This window comes from Babylonia areolata, chromosome 9 (genome assembly GCF_041734735.1).
Source record: "Babylonia areolata isolate BAREFJ2019XMU chromosome 9, ASM4173473v1, whole genome shotgun sequence".
In the NCBI taxonomy this organism is placed as follows: Eukaryota; Metazoa; Mollusca; class Gastropoda; order Neogastropoda; family Buccinidae; genus Babylonia; species Babylonia areolata.
The window spans coordinates 20,031,892-20,049,032 of NC_134884.1; the positions used below are offsets into that span (position 1 = coordinate 20,031,892).

The window sequence follows — 17,141 nt, forward strand, 5'->3', positions numbered from 1 at the left end:
GCGAACAAGGCAGTGACGGCAATGTTTTAGGGTTGCCGAAGTACTTGAAATGCTACAAACTGAAGGGTTGGACATTGAAGAGGTGGATGATGACGAAGAAGAAAGCGAATTTAATGCAGAAAGCGATCATGGGTATGGTGATTCGGGGTGAAAAATTGGCAGTATTTTCTACATATGGCAAAACTGTAAAAATAAGATGAGAAATTTGATTTTTTTTATATGTAATAGCTCAACACGTAATAAACCAGTTCTGAAAGTTTCATTTTCTTACACAGTATTTTGTTTTTTTTGTAATTTTTTTCCAAACCCTTACAAATGGGCCGTCTGTGGGGAAAAGCAAGGGAGAAAACTTGTCATCCCGAGTGAGTTAACCACCTTCCTGTATAACATTTGCGTAACATGAAATATGCACTTTAAGTATTCTGATGTCAGTGTATGATGAAAAAATACAGACACACCAAGCATACACACTCTCCAAATACAGAATATGGCTGCCTGAATGAGTTATCTGCTGCCCATTTTACATGCAGAAACAAATTTAAACCAAATTTGGTAATGATCAAAGACTTTTTTCAAAAAACCAAACCAGTCTGTATTAAAGATCAAAACCACTTATTTGGTTTGCCTTCAACACAACGAATTGGTAAGCAATTCCGCCAAACCAGACTGAATGATGCATTCGTGTGGTATGTTTCTGACAGTGGGCTTTTATGGGTATATCTGTTTGTGCCCCCTCCATTTGTTGACTATGTGTGTATACATATGTATGTGTACATAACTACATGCATGTATATGAATGTGTATTGTGTGTGCGTGAGTTTATGTAAGTTTGTGCCTGCCTATGTGTACGTATGTGTTAGGGTAGCTGTTAGATACACATGTATTGTTAAAATGTATGTATGCAGTGTGTGTGTGTGTGTGTGTGTGTGTGTGTGCGTACTTGTGTGTGTGGTCACATTTTGGTGTGTGTATCTAACATAGATGTAATGTTTTATGTTAACAAAGCGTTTTTGTAAAGCACCTAGAGCAGATTACTGGATAGTGTGCTATATAATTATCCATTATTATTATTATTATTATCTGTATTCCACTTTGGGTGGTGGGTGCATGCTGGTAGTGTTTTTGTTCCTATAAAATTAATCTGAGTCCTGACATGGATTATCGTGCATGTACAATGAAGGTGTTTAATCTGAAGCACTAGCAGGTCTGAAGATGTTCACATTGTGCATTGGAAAAATCTCCACTCAACCCACCAAAGGACTGCATGGAATCAAACCACAGAGCCAAAGGACAGGAATTCAGTGCTTGAACTACATGGCTATTATGGCAGAGAGATAAATTTCAACACTGACTATCAGTTGCTGGTAGCCATAACCACTGGGAGCATTTTGTTCCACCAGAAAAGTAAGAATAGACAAAGGGAAAGCTGGTTTTATAGAAATGCACCAGCTGTCCCTGATTACATTTCCTTTTGGCTCCCTGCATCATCAGGTTAATTCACTTTATTTTCCAGGAAGCGGAAATCAGACAACTTCAAGGACTTTGGTCAGATCTTGTCAGCAGCTTCGTCCGTATGTATTTTCCCTTTTCTTCTCAATTCATGTGTAAACAAAATGGGTCTATTTTAACTCTTTTGCTGCCACAGGCAACTTTAGTCAACCCAAGACAGTTCACCTCAATAAGCAACTTTAGTTGATGTCAAGAGGTTATGTCAAAAGGACCATTTATTACATTGTAACAAAGCTTACCAGCTGCACCCAGTTTCCTGCGCAATAATACAATGACTAACCTTCACCCCCTGGCTGGGTTTGAAGGGAACACGTCCATTGTGGTGTTTGGAAATGAACCAAATTGTGTGACTGAGAGCATTGAGTCTCCAATATTTGGCACTGGGGAGTGTTTTTCACACAGAAACGTGGCAGTGAGAGAGTTAAGCCTGTTTTGAATGTGTTTGGGGGTGAGGAGGTGGGGGTACACATTAACATGGGCAAGGTATTTCCCCAGCAAACCGTTGTGGTAGAAGAATTTTCCCACCAAATCGATAAAGAGAATCCAAACAATGCAAGATGATGGACAAATAGGCAGAAATAATGGATTTATCAAGTGAGTTACAAGGGAGGTGTAGATGGAGCTAAGATTACTGTTCTGAGTTCAGTAATTGTAACCATTCTTGTGTTATTTTCATTCTGAATTGTAGTAGGGCTTGCCTGATTTCCTCCATTTTTTCATCTCTGGCTAAGATAATGTCAGTAATGAATGGTGCAATTGTGTTCATGCATCAGCTGGATGTCCATGAGAAATTGTCATTGAACTGGCAGAGAAGAGGCAGAACTGTTGTTGGTAGATATGTATATATAAACATTAATACATTTTTGTTATAAGTTGAAGGAAATGTATATAACTGTTTATGACTTTTCTGTTTGTTTCAGGCTAAGAAAAAGAAACCTTGAAGTGAGAAAGGGGCAGGAGACCACACACAATTATGTGTAGATATGAGAGAGAGAGAGAGAGAGAGAGAGAGAGAGATTGATGTATTATTGACGTTTTCATTTCTTGAATGTGCATTAAACTGATTAGAACTTTATTTTTGAGAGATGAGAGAATCATACCAGTTGAAGCGAAAGTGGAGTGCACCATTTAAAAAAAGAAAAAAGAAAAGTGAACAAAGAGATGAAAAAATTAAGGTAATATAGATGAAAATCATACATACAAATCAGTAAGAGAGCAACAGAAAAAAAACACCTGCTTTCAACATCATCAGTGATCTGGAAATATACTAGTCCAATTAGGATGATTAGACAGATAAATATGTACAGCAAGTGAGTAAGTGAAATATTTAAATGGGAAAGGGGGGAGGGAGTGAAAATGGAGGGGAACAAAGTTAGATAATTCAGTAAACTGAAGAATATTAATTTTCAAATATTTTCCATCTGAAAAATCCAGACAATAAAAATAAAAATGTAAGCCACTATGATACTTTAAACAATTTTTTTAAAATGCATCTCATAGTAATTATTGAAAAAATTGAATTGAACTTCTGTACAATCTCCCATCTTTTTTTCGACAAAAATTTCAGTGCAGTAACCTGCTGGCCTTCAATATTGTTATACATATTGCATATTTTTTTCAACTGTTTTCTTTCTTTTTTTCTTATAAAAAGTTTTCTTGAGATAACTGATGATGTTATATATTTTAAAAAAATATATATATAAAAAGAACCTGACAGAACATGGATATTCAGAAACAATTTCCACCCCCTTTAATCATTCTTCAGTGGGAAACTCAAGTGAAGCACAAATACTGTAACACCATGACATGTGATACATCTATGCATGTCAACTGGTAGGTAACACAGCCTGTGTCCTCTTCCATATCATGGCTTTTTGTTGTTATTGTTAAGAAGAAATCACAAAGTTAAGCACAAATACTCAATGCCACATGATTGAACGAATCACCTCAGATCATACTGGGAACACAATGGGAATTAAATAAAAACAAAAAATCTACGGACTACAGTAAGTAGAGAGGGAGACGATTAGCAGTATAACAAAATACAGTTCATGAAACAAACACCAAGAATACTTCATTACACCAAGTCTCCAGATAACTCACATTTTGCTGGGTGAAAACCACATACTGTACACTCTTCCTTTCCATTATACTAAAGCGCTGGCAACAAATCATACCTTAGGTGTGAATCATTTTACCAAATCTCTAATTTGTCACTGTTCATAGCGGATTATCAATTGAATTGAAATAAATATTAATTCAATGTAAATGACTTTTTGATAATAAATGTCTGAAACAAATACTTTTTTTTATGTACATGTGAAATGGATTGAGAGATCTGAATCCCTTTGCAACTCATCGGCTGGTGTTTAAATGAAAGCTCCTGACAGTGACTAACGACACAATGTCAACCTGTTCATTGACAACTTCCAGCAAGGGGAAAAAAACCCACCTTCAGTCACCTAAAGGGTCTTCTGCATAGCAAACGCAAGCACCAACACCGAACAGTTACCTGCTTTGTTTCTTTCATTTGGAATGACTTTCCCCAAAGTGAAAAAGTTCAAAATTCTTGATCTTCAATGATCACCGTCAAAATCTTTCATATGTACCTGTCTCCATGACACAGTGGTTAGTGTTGCGGACTAACAACTGAGAGCACGTGGGTTTGAGTTCCAGCAGATGGGGTTTTCTCAGTCCATGGCCTGATCCTTCCCCGAGTTGAGTGTGCTTTGGGAAAACTGGGAGCACACAGTCAAGGGTCAACATCTTCACAGATACATCTTTTGGAGTATTGCCAAAAGTTCCTGACCAACACTGCGGTATCTTTATCACTCATGATGCCAGGATATAGTATGAAACTTGAAAGCAAGTATTGAGTTCAGCCTTGTCACATATCCAAAACCTAAATGGACCGCCACAGCAGCATCGTCATCATCATTAACCTCCAATATAGAAAAAGATGTGTCCTTAATTCTGTGGCCTTTCATGCACAGCTGTCATGGTGACCCCCCCTTCAATCCCCCTCTACTTCTATGCTAGGGGTGTGAGTTTCTGTCCAGTTCTTTGGTCTATATTCAGGACTCATTTGAGGGACATGGTGGTGGTCTCCACTCTGGAGGGGGCACTAATTCAATCTGGTTACATGACTAAAAGGTTATTGTTGTCAGTAAAAGGTTTAGTAGGAACTGGACTGCCCGAATTGAGACTGCAGCAGACAAACTGGGGTGTGACTATGATAATGCTATGGAGATGCAAATGATTGGGCAGCAAAAACAAAATGACATCATATATCTGTTTTCCATTGCATATCATTCACAGATATTTCACAGATATCCACTGATGTTTCTGTGAGGTAAAATGCTTGCTTTTCTTGAGGTAAGATGCTTGTTTACTTTTTCTAATAGTGAATAATCCTACTTATAAAAAATGACAACACACACACAAAAACCCTCTAGATAATCAAAATTTAACTGATGGAACTTTGACCCAAAGTCAACACTTCAACAAAATATTAGGAACATCCGATTACTTCGTTCTGCACAATCCTGCTACAAGCTAGCCAATGCAGGGGTTACTGTCTGGAGGATTTGAGAGGAGCTTGACAGGACAAATCAAGGCACTCAAATAAAAAAACAACAAATGCCTGGGTAGTATGCTATTTATCTTGACCAACACAAAGCCTACAAAAAATATATATATTTGAATAGAAATTGAACACCCATCTGATGAACAAGAAGAAGAAGAAGAAATACAACACTGGTGAACAAGAAAAACGAACAGAAGAGCATCCAAAAGGAAACAATGAAAAGCAATATCACAACTACAAAGACAAACAAGACACAAGTTTATTTTTTTCTTGTTTTTTCTCAAACAGATGGTCCTTAATTAGTTAAGGCCATTCACATTAAATTCACAATGCAACATACATGGTATTATTCACTCTATCTGCCCGTTTCTTGCGCAATGCTCAAAGTGCAGTGTTCTTTATGATTCACTCATTCAACGTGACTCTGAAACAACTGTTACTTAAAGCTTGTTCTGCTCTGCATGGCATGTGAAAAGCTTGCTTCAGTAAACAACGCTGATCAATATAATGTTTATTGCCAGAACCCGACAAGCAAGTCTGACGCTGGTACACAAAACACTACCAAAGGCATCACATTCACAAATGAAGAATTTAAGGAGGAGGAGAAAGTGAACTGTTGGAAAAACAAAACAAAAAAAGAAAGCCTTCCACTACCTACTTGTAGCTTGCTTTGGAATCATGCTGTCTAGAAATAACGCTGATAAATTACTTATTAAGCCAGAACTCCACATGCAAGTTTCCCATTGTTGTGGGTACACAAAGTACTACCAAAGACGCATCACTGTAAGAAAAACAAAGCCTCCCACAACCAACTTGAATAAGGAATCGTACTTTCTACTTGCTTGGAAATCTAACACATTACTAGGAATCGTACTTTCCACTTGCTTGGAAATCTAACACACTACTATGTCTAAAGACACTGGACCATATATAGATCAGACCTAATGCCACTGTATCCAACAGAACAATCCAGATTTGACCATATTCCAGCCAACCACAAGACAAAGTGAGAAGATGGTTTCACTACATTTTACTTTAACACTGAGAAACATGTTTCACACAGTCTTTGGCAACCTTCTTGAAAAATGTATGCTTCTGGAGTATACAAGAACACTGGTGGGAGATAAAGTACACTGAGGTACATTGCTGTAAAACTAACCAATCTGTTAACATTGCATCAGTACAAAAAATAAAACACCTGCAGTCATTATCAGATGTGGGATGATTTTAAGACCAGACAAATCCTGCCATGATGTTCAATGATTTTTACCCAATGAGCAGCATTGCCTTGAAGGATGAAAGCACATACCTGGAAGCAGCACAGAAAAAAAAGAAAACATACCTGAACTCACACAGAAACGTTAGCTTCAAATACAAGCAGGCAAGTATTGCATTCTGAGTTGTATCGCAGATATTCCACCTGGCTATAACATGAAAGCAAAGATGAACAGCACTCCGTGAACAAAACCGTTCCGGGATTCTGTGACTTCATGGGAATATATACATGCCAATGTTAGAATTGTGAAAGGAAGTTATAAAAAAAAAGAAGAAGAAAAACTGCATCATATCAAGTAGTTCTTGACTGTTTATACACATGTAGCCAGCCAGATATAAACATGAAATCTTTGCCAGTCTCTGTATGTGAAATCATGTCATTTGGTTCTTGAATGCAATATACATAATTGCTTGGTAAAAAGAGATTTCAAATAGAAGGCAATTTATATTAGCTGAGTTTCCGTCTTCTCACTGCACTTTCTTCTGCAAGTGTTCTGCAAAATATGTACATACTGACTGTCCCTCACCTTCCAGTACACAATCACATGATCATAAGCCTTGATCTTCCAAGTGAGTGTGTGGGAAAAGAATTAGCAGTCTAATTTCCCATTTGTTCTACTCCTAACCACATCACTATCATGTGTTGTTTACCAGCATCTAAATTTGCTCCATTAGAGGGTTTAAGAACTAATGAAATTTGTACATAAAAAAATCCACTTTATCTGGCATCATCCTCAGCAATGGTCATCTTTCCATCAAACCATACATAAGTCTGGGGAATTTAAGGGTGCACTGCCACGCTAAAGTGGAAGTTATTTTCTGGCAACACCATGTTCTTTTTACCGGTCTGAACAACACCTGACAGACCAGTATCTTTCCACTTAAAAGGAATTATCTACTGATCAAGTGATTGCACATTAACAACTTACCAAAACATTCTCGCCACTTTGACAGTTTGCCTCAGTGATTTTTATTTTTTCCCAAACTGCTGTCACTCTCAATTTTTGTTAAATCATTTTGAAAACAAAAACAAGAAACCCCAATCCTCTTTAAACCATTTTGGAAACAAAACAAACAAACAAACAAAAATCTCGCTTCGAATGACCAAACTGCATACCAGACTTTCAGCATGTAAATAATATTTATGTATTGCAACAGAACAACTAGTGCTATGGTAAGTATTATATGAAAGTAAACTGGAACAAACTAGGTGTAAACAAATCTCTTTCTGTCTCAAACCAGCAGATTGGTTTCAATAAAATTCATTGGATTTTTGATCATTCAAAGTGTGGTATGTGCTGATCATCACTGATATGTACTTTGTTTTCTCTCAGAGATTTTTCCCTCTGCTTCCTTTTTTTTTTTTTTTTTTTTTTCCAATACTTATTTTCTAAAATACTTAATTTATCCTACAAAAACAACCACATGCCTATTATACTGTTCACATTATAACATAATTACGTACCAAAAATACAGTGCACAACTAAAAGGTGACACAACGTTTTCAAACAACATAGGGAATGGGAAGGGGGCGAAAGAATACTCTCGATATATTCTCCTCAATATCCATGCAACTGAGTGATTTGATTTGTCTCTGCACAAGATTCATCGCTATATAAATACCATTATTATTGTTATTATTATTATTATCCACTCCACTGTCTGATTTAAATCAGCAAAGAATTTATGCGTCACTGTTAGCTCACACCTTCACAAAAAAATAAGCTGCTGTTTATAGACTCAAAATCAACAAACAATGAAAACAAGAATAAAACTTTATCATTTATTGCACAAATAAAACAGTGCTTTGAAAAACAATAATTCTTTCCCCAAGTAAATGCTTCAGACTAGACAATCACAATAAGCCTGCTACTGCTCACACAAAAAAAGAAGGAAGAATAAAAGAAAAAAAAAAGGGACCTAACAGTCCTATGACATGACTGTCTTTCATTTCTGTGCAAAATGGAGATGCTGCAAGAAATGAAATAAAAGAGAAAAGTAATCACCTGGTCTTATTCCCTAAGAGAGAAAAAAACCCAAGGAAACAACCCCAACTATTTTGCTTGTTAAACAATCGCAACATATGCTTTCACTCTGTATACTCAGTTACTTATAAGTGATGCTTGACAGGTAAAGCATGATGAATGGTGACAGCTCAAGATTTTATTTTTTCCATCAAAACAACTTATGTGTTTTGATAAGTGGTTCCCTCTGGAGGCTGCGGTCGTCTGCTGTTCTGTCTGTAAGTCATGCTGCTCTGAATGATCCTGAGAACGCCCTCCAAACTGCTCTGGGACGTCCACTTCATTTTCTCGATTTCTTTAAAATCAACCTGCAACAAAGGAAAGATTCGCCATCGCCAAAAATTATCACTCTGGTACGTTCATTATGACATCAAATCTGGATGAGATCAGCAGCATCAAACATGAAAGGTGTGGTCAAATCCCCATCCTACTTAAGCAGTGGCCTGGTGGTAACGTGCCCAGCTAAGAACTGAGTGTCCACAGGTTCGAGTTCCATGTATGGACCGAGATCTTTACTCTCCCTCCACAAGACCCTGAGTGATAGCCTGGGTGCTAGTCATTTGGATGAGACAATAAACCCTCATAGCTCAGTAGTCATGTGTGCAGCACACACTCAGCGCATATAAAAGAACTAAAGGCAGCAAAAAGGGTAGTCCCTGGCAAGATTCTGTAGAAAAATCCACTTTGATAGTAAAATAAATTACTTGTAGACAGAAAAAGAACCCCCCCAAAAATTGGTGGCGCTGTACTATGTGGACACACTCTCCTTGGGGAAAGCAACCTGAATCACAAAGAGAAATCAGTTGTGACAAACAGAAATACAAGCTTTAAAAGACACGCACTACTCACTTCAAGTGTACACTATTGACAGTTTTCTGTCAGCCTGCAGTCTTGCAAATTAAGGTCAGAGAGGCAGAGATGCTATGTACTTGAGAAGAAAGTTCTTGTGTTTATTTCTCTGTACCTTTTGATAACTTGTATGCAAGCTGACAGGACATGCTAAGCAGCGATGGCTTGAAGTTGTGTGTCTGTCTCACATACTGAAACATAACTTCTTTATTCTTCAACATTTCTCTCTCCCTTCGCTTCACTTTGTTCTTCTGAAAAACAAGCTGACAAGCCCAAAGAAACTTCTTTTACATGGCAGTTACTTGACCATTTAAAGCCAGTCAAAAGGCATTTAATGAAAATCTAAAGCCAGGGGTGGGAAAAGATATCTGATCGCTCCGTCTAATGTATTTGGGAAAGCCCAGACAGACTGTTCCGTTTTGAAGAAATTTGTGAAATGTTGGTTTGAAAATGATGCCAACATTAGTTTGACCTGCAAAGGATCACGCTCTACCTTTCATGCTAGACTGACGGCCGCTCCCTCTCTCTTTCTTTCTGTGAGGCGATCAATGGTGTGATGGCGTTGTACCTGGTTTTTGAGGTACTCTTTTACTTTTTGATTTTCGCAGATGTAGGCTACTCATAGCTGTTGCACTTCCAGCAAACCTGTCAGCTCACTCATTTCCCTGAACACCTGCATGTCGGGGGCAGTATAACCATGTAAGCTTTTTAATCTGAAAGTTGCACATATTGTCTCCTGCCACTCTGGGCTCCCTATTCCACTTTCAATTTCTTATGGGAGGTTCACTGAGTCAGTCAGAATCCTGGCAGGCTGATTTCCAGGTGTGTGAACAGATAGCAACTGGAGAGCATGTGTCACAGCTTCAACTTCCATTGTCAGGCTGGAGGTTGTGACTGTATGCAGCATTCAATTCCTAACTGTTTTTTTCTGTTTTGCTTTGCAGTGAATCCCCAACTGGACTGGTCTTAGGTGACTAAGCCATCTGTGTATATATGATTATGTCCTTTTCTTTACTGTTTTTTTCAATGAGTAGGTTCACCTCTGCATTAGTTCTGCCTCTGGCCATTCCTGACAATGTCTTCCCATAGTAGGTGAAATCATTGTGTTGAAGACATGTTTGAGTATTCAGGCTTTTCCTCTCACTCGAAAGGTGTTTTCACCATCTAAAGCCAGTCAAAAGGCACTTTGTCAGTCAAAATGTAATTGTTGACACTAGTAAGCCAGTAAAAAGGTAATTGTTGACAGTCGAAAGCCAGTTACAAGGCACTTGTTGACCATACAAAGCCAGTCAAAAGCACTTGGGGACAGTCTAACTTCTAAAGCCAGTCATAAGGCACTTGTCAACAGTCTAAAGCCAGTCAAAAGGCACGGGTCAACCGTCTAAAACCAGTCAAAAGGCACAGGTCAACAGTCTAAAACCAGTTGAAAGGCACTTGCTGACCATCTAAAGCCAGTCAAAAGGCACTTGTTGACCATCTAAAGCCAGTCAAAAGGCATTTGACGATCATCTAATGCTAGTCAAAAGGCACTTGGTCCATACAATCTTATACAAAACTACTGACCAATATGCTGCAAAACAAACTCACAGCTGCTGTTATCAAAAACTACACAGTTGAGGTGTAAAGGAAAACATTCTCTCTCACTTACAAAATATGTCCTTTTACAAAGTTTCAGATGTGGACTCAATGTCATGAGCTGCATGCAAGGTAAGCTAAATCTGGATGAGATCATCAAATGTGCACCAATTCAACCAAGTCAACTGTAATATCCAATAAAAACATTCTCTGAGTTGTTCACAACTGATTCTGCATTCATCATTTTTTTTCCTTCAGATTCATACACCCCTTCATCCAATCCTTTCAACATGGAATTGGAAATGTAACAGTCATCACATGTAAAGACAAGAGAGGCAAGGCCTTCAAGACTCACTTGTGATACACTTTTAAAAAAATCCAAGCTTTTTATGTATTGAATATAATTTCAAAATGTAATGTAAAAGATGAGAAAGATCAGTTTAAAGCAAATTAAGTCCCCTTGCAATAATTACAGAGTAATTTCCCTTTTTTACTATCTGCACCAAAACGTTTGCAAAATAAATAAAACTTCCATGCTTAGCAAGAGAAGTTCCTGTTTGAACAAAAAATGATAATACTGACTGCTCTTGTTGTTGGGTCAGAATATCAGATCAAAGTGCCAAGTTTAGAGAATACAAAAAATATAAATATAACAGTAAATGCAGTTTGCATATAATTAGGCTTCATTTTTTAAATTTTTTTTGTGCCCATCCCAGAGGTGCAATATTGTTTTAAACAAGATGACTAGAAAGAACTGAATTTTTCCTATTTTTATGCCTAATTTGGTGTCAACTGACAAAGTATTTGCAGAGAAAATGTCAATGTTAAAGTTTACCACGGACACACAGACACACACACACAGACAACCGAACACCGGGTTAAAACACAGACTCACTTTGTTTACACAAGTGAGTCAAAAAGTGGAGGCAAAGCAATGAGCATGAACGTACCAAGCCAGTGTTTGGGTTAACTCCCTGAAGATTGACTTTTGTCTGAAAGTGCACACTTGGGGGTACCTCAGGATACTTCTCTCCGCAGAACATTTTTAATGAATAAATCCTGTGTTCGAAGGAAGTCTGAAAACAAAGAAGAAAACAAAATGCACAGAATATCAGACAACAGAAGAAAAGTTCACAAATTCACAAGAAGTGAGTTAATTCAGTGCATCCACTGATCCAGACAATTTTCTTCTTGTGCATTTGTAGGCTGCAGCTTCCATGTTTACTTCTATGATTACTTTTATATTGCTAGTCAGGGAGGCAAAGGGGAGGTAACCTACTTCCGGGAGGTTATCGGCCGTAGCTACTTTTGTTTTCTCCGTATAGGCGGATAGTAGTTTGCACAGGACATGAATGTCAGATCCCTGCTGGAGTCTGCATTAGTGGGTCACAGTAAAGTATGTGTAATTAAAATTGGCTCTTAGGCATCCCAACTATGTTTCCTGATGAGTGTGTCTGCACAGCCTGCTTGATGCCAGACATACCAAACAAAGGCAAGTTGCAACCTTGTCACGTATCCTTAAACCTAAACAGGTCTCCATAGCTTCCTCACCATCATGCTCATCTAATGATCTATTAAAAAAAAAAAAAAAAAAAAAAAAAAGGATCCTGATCCGTCACTATCAAGTCCATAAATCATCAGGATTAAACGATTCATCATTATCAAACTCATTTATAATCAAAGATTTATCATTATTATGGTAATCAATTATGAAAATAAAAAGAATATCAGATTTATACATGAAAGTGAGCCAAAAGAATCAAAATAGGTGGTTTTCTCAACACATCTGCTTGGTGAGTTTTCTCTTCAGAATTCATATATCTTACACAAATTCACATTTTCATCAGTGAAAACCTCAACTAAGCAAACAAACAACAAAAATATGTTAAGAACATGGCCATGTATGCAGTACCATTGTTTTACATGCTGATATACTCAAAAGTGTTGGTCATCTCCCTTTTATGTTTTTGTTTTTTTTATAACTGATCTTGATTAAACCTAGAAAGCCTGTGCAAAAACAACAAAAACCAAAACAGCAAAAACCAAACCAAAACAATAAGACAAAGGAGAAAAAAAAAATCCTGTTTATAATATAATGCCATTTTTTATTTTGACTCAAACTCAGTTTGACTCAAAGTCAGAATCATGGTCAAATAAAGTTCAAACCCACTTACACGAGGGGGTCCAATGATAGTTCCTGTCCAGTTCTGCATGCTTGGATCATCATCATTCAGTAAACCCCAGCTGATGCTGACATCTCCTCCCCCTTTCTCTCCATTTTCAAGCTCTTCCAGAAGTTTAAAGTTGCGTGGAACCTCTGGAAATTAACATCAGTGACCATGCTATCAATGCCAAGTTAACATCCCATATGGATTTACTGATGATGCGACAACATCTTTTAAAAACAGCAGTCAGTGTCATTATTATCTATTCCCTTTATTTTGCTTTGACAAGTATACTTACCATTACTATTATCAAATTTCTGATTAGTCTCTGAGTTAGCATCTATTTTGTGATACTATCATTGTGTATCAATATTCATATTTGTATGGTAATTCATATATATACATGTTCTCTCTCTCTCTCTCTCTCTCTCTCTATATATATATATATATATATACATATATTTACATTATATATATATATATATATATATATATATATATAATGCAAAATCCAGTTTCTTTTGTGCAAAAAAATTTTTCATTTATGGCACTGTGATATTCAACCTTCAGCTCTAACTTCTATTGGTTTATTTCATCAACTTACAAGAAAAACAAACAGAACAAACAACCCCCCCCCCCCTTCCATTATGAACATTCACAAAACAAGTTTATGACCACTCACAAAACAAGTTTATGACCACTCACAAAACAAGTTTAAATTTAATGTAAGATGTGTTCTACAGTCATGCCTATCTACAGTCAGGCCTATCATTAGGTCATGACGCCACCTTGATCTCAGAGTCTACCTTGAATTTCGACAGGTGTCTATGCCCTCACATCTTATGGTCTTTATTTCATATCAACTATCAATTTTGATGATGAAGGCTGGATCATGAAGCAAGCTATACTGCACCAACAAACTTCCGTCATGCTGTGATGACCTTGATCTCTCACCTGACAGCCACATTTTTGAAGAAAAGATGAATGGGAAGGTCACAAGAAAGTCTACAATCAAATCACAATATGGTCCCTCTCCCGCTTGCAATTACCAGGATATTGCTTCTGTTGAAGTTTATCATGGAAACAGACACTTACACTAAAAAACAGAGAAAATACACACCACAGATCACTGTATAAATTATGATTAAAGATCCAGTAGCCTTTTATAGCCATAGGGGCAGTGAATTCATGTTCACTGTCTCTAGGACTCAGAGTCAGTATAGGAAGGCAGGGCCCAATCCTCTCCTTCCACAGTTTTAACTTTCCCCTAAAAAGGTCAGGTACCCATTCAAATCTGGGTGGATTATGGAAAATTGAAGTAAACTGCCTTTTGCAAAAACACAGCACCATGCCGAAACTAGACCTCAAACCCTGATCACTGCTTGCTGTATAATTATCTGAAAACTGAATTCAATCACAAATGCTTATATCTTGTCTTTGTTCACTTCACTGAGTTACACATAATTAAATAACTGAAAACAAGCAATCAGCCGATCAGTCCAAAAATCTTTGAAATCTCTTTTGTGGCTCATTTGATTCTCTTTATCTCTCTTTCTCTTTAACTCACAGTTGAGTTTTGAATGCTTGCAATACAATATGTTGATCAAACTATTGAGATACAGTGTATACAATTACAATGTAATCTCTCTGTCCTCTGGCACTGGCAGGCTGTTTAATTCCACATGTGCATCCAAAACACAAAACTCAAGTTCTGTTCAAACAAGGAAACAGAATAGCATTGTCTGCCACAACTGCATGACCATCTTTCATAAAAACAAACAAGAAATGCCAGGACTTTGACATACTTCTATTTCTAACCAATTAGCACATTACCTGGTCACCTGCTATGCAAGAAAAACAGTGTCATGTGCGTGAGTTGTGTGATTTTGCCAAACCTTCACCTTTGACATCCCGACCTGCCAACCATGTCATCATAAAGCAGATGAATTTGAAGGTCTTATTCATAGCTACTATCCTACCAACTTTGGTTCCAAAGCCATTTGTAGTAGCTTAGAAAATGTTAATGCAAAAGTTTACTGTCGACATGTACCAAAGAGGATGGCGGCAGAATGGCTAAGACACTCATCTGCCAATACAGAGTCCGCAAGGGTCTGGGTTCAAATCCCACTCTCACCCTTTCTCCCAAGTTAGACTGGAAAATTGAACTGAGCATTTAGTCATTTAAATGAGATGATAAACCAATGCCCCGTGTGCAACACACACTTGGCGCACAGAAAAAGAAGCCATGGCAATGAGAGTGTCGTCCTCTGGCAAAATTCTGTAGAAGAAATCCACACTGGTAGAAACACAAATATAAGCATGCACTCAACAAGACCTGCAGGGCTTGACATTTAGAGCTGCCCGACTGCCCAGGGCAAGTAGGTCATCGTGTCAGGCAAGTAATGTCCTTACTGAACTTACCTGACTGGGCAAGTTATATTTTCCATGACTAACATGTCGTATTTTCAAAAATATCCATCATGCTCCCGATACCAGTCGTCGGACTCTATTTGTCTAGCATACAATGTTTTTAAGTCTGAGTGGTCACCGAAAAAAGAGAGTTATAAAAAGTATCATGCAGCTCTTAAAGGTGATTTGCCATTGGTTGCCATCTTTGGAGAACCAATGGTAAATTTTCTTGTAGCATAGTTTGTCTTCTGCCCATCACATCACACAACTAAAAAAGTAAAAAGTATCATGCAGCTCTTAAAGGTGATTTGCCATTGGTTGCCATCTTTGGAGAACCAATGGTAAATTTTCTTGTAGCATAGTTTGTCTTCTGCCCATCACATCACACAACTAAAAAAGTCATGATGACGCAACAGATTCTATTGTTGTTCCACTTAAAACAAAAAAAAAGTTTGTTTCTGTGAGACAACAGACCTTTGAAGAGGAGACAGAATGCAATTTTCAGCTGAAATAGCTGAAAAAATTTCTGTGGCTGACGGTCAAGAGCAGAAGCACACCACAGGCAGTGTTTTGTCAAGTGAGAGAGAAAACTTGTTTAGCTGTTCAAGACAACAGTTATAAATCTTTCGTGAAACCTAATAAAACAAACAGTTCAAGAAAAGGGTTTGACTTCTTCTTTCTGTGTGTGTGTGCCCATAAGGTGATGCATGTAAGTTTCTGAAAGTAGAGCAAGTGCAAAATCTGTCTAGGCAAATGAATTTTCCAGTGACTTGCCCGACTAGGCAAGTGGGGAAAAAAGTAAATGTCAAACCCTGACCTGGCTAAGCGTGTTGGGTTATGCTGCTGATCAGGCATCTGCCTTGCAAATGTTGTGTAACATATATGGATTTGTCCAAACGCAGTGACCCCTCCTTCAGAAACTAAAACTGAAACAGACATACCTGATCATTACAGGGACTGACTCACTTTGTTTTTACATGCAAGTCAAAAATTATCTGGCCATTATGATATTGTTTTCTGTTCTTCAACTTAGACTCATTCTAGAGTCTTTAGTCATTTTAATTTATGTATTTTCAGTATTGTGGTATATTTTGAATGAGGCTGGAATCTGATCTGCTCTGGAGTTGGTGACAGTTGATGAGACAGTTTATCTATAATAAATACTTAAGAAATTCTAGGTCTCTGGTGGAGTATTTCAGTTTGATTACTTTTAAGAAAGTATACATGGTAATGTAAATTCAACTAGGCTGCACATCATAATGGGGTCTAATAACAACAATTCTAATTCTTTTTATGCCTTATTCAGTTATTGTTATTCATTACATCTTCTCAATTCACTTTCACTGCCAGGAGTTTAACTGCCATATTTCTTTCTCCTTTTTTCCACTTTTTATTTGGAATGTGCCGGGGACAATGACTAGATGTACTCTAACTAATCTAGACTCAGACTTCGTCCATATATCTGGTTTTTCTTTTCTTTTCTTTTCTTTTTTTTTATAGATCAGACGTGTGCACAAAATAGATATATTATTTCCAAGGAAACAGAAAGATATACACCAACAGAGATCAACACGAAGTATGTCAACAAATATAAAGTTATCAGCAATGTAGTCATCCACTGGTCAACAAATGTGGTTATTGAGAACTCACTGATTCCACTTGTTTCATTTCCCTTGTGCGCCATGTTGCAACTTCAGTGCGGGGAGCATTTATCATGCCTTTGTCATCTTTGTGTTTTAATAAAATCTT

The 17,141-nt window shown here is 37.4% G+C and overlaps 2 protein-coding genes across 2 annotated transcripts in view; one reads left to right on the forward strand and one right to left on the reverse strand.

The window, feature by feature from the left end:
- Positions 1-7,364, forward strand: part of LOC143286110 (cyclin-dependent kinase 10-like) — a 22,674-nt gene extending 15,310 nt beyond the window's left edge. The window contains exons 15-16 of the mRNA XM_076593701.1: positions 1,514-1,571; positions 2,430-7,364. Coding sequence (XP_076449816.1) covers positions 1,514-1,571; positions 2,430-2,450 — 79 coding nt within the window. The 3' untranslated portion in view covers positions 2,451-7,364. The remainder of the gene's footprint in view (positions 1-1,513; positions 1,572-2,429) is intronic.
- On the reverse strand, positions 3,233-17,095 carry LOC143286112 (ubiquitin-conjugating enzyme E2 variant 2-like). The gene is made up of 4 exons (XM_076593703.1): positions 17,043-17,095; positions 12,993-13,135; positions 11,769-11,894; positions 3,233-8,702 (listed from the first exon to the last, which is right to left on the reverse strand). Exons 1-4 carry the CDS (start codon positions 17,074-17,076, stop codon positions 8,556-8,558), a joined length of 450 nt encoding a protein of 149 aa, XP_076449818.1. The 5' UTR covers positions 17,077-17,095; the 3' UTR covers positions 3,233-8,555.
- Between the last annotated feature and the right edge of the window lie 46 nt (positions 17,096-17,141).

Excerpts from the sequence above, each read along its gene's own strand:
- LOC143286112 (XM_076593703.1), bottom strand. The coding sequence starts at position 17,076 with ATGGCGCACAAGGGAAATGAAACAAGTGGAATCA. Across the intron at positions 13,136-17,042 it reads AAATGAAACAAGTGGAATCA|AGGTTCCACGCAACTTTAAA; the intron begins GTGAGTTCTCAA and ends GTTAATTTCCAG. Across the intron at positions 8,703-11,768 it reads TTAACCCAAACACTGGCTTG|GTTGATTTTAAAGAAATCGA; the intron begins GTACGTTCATGC and ends CCTTTGTTGCAG.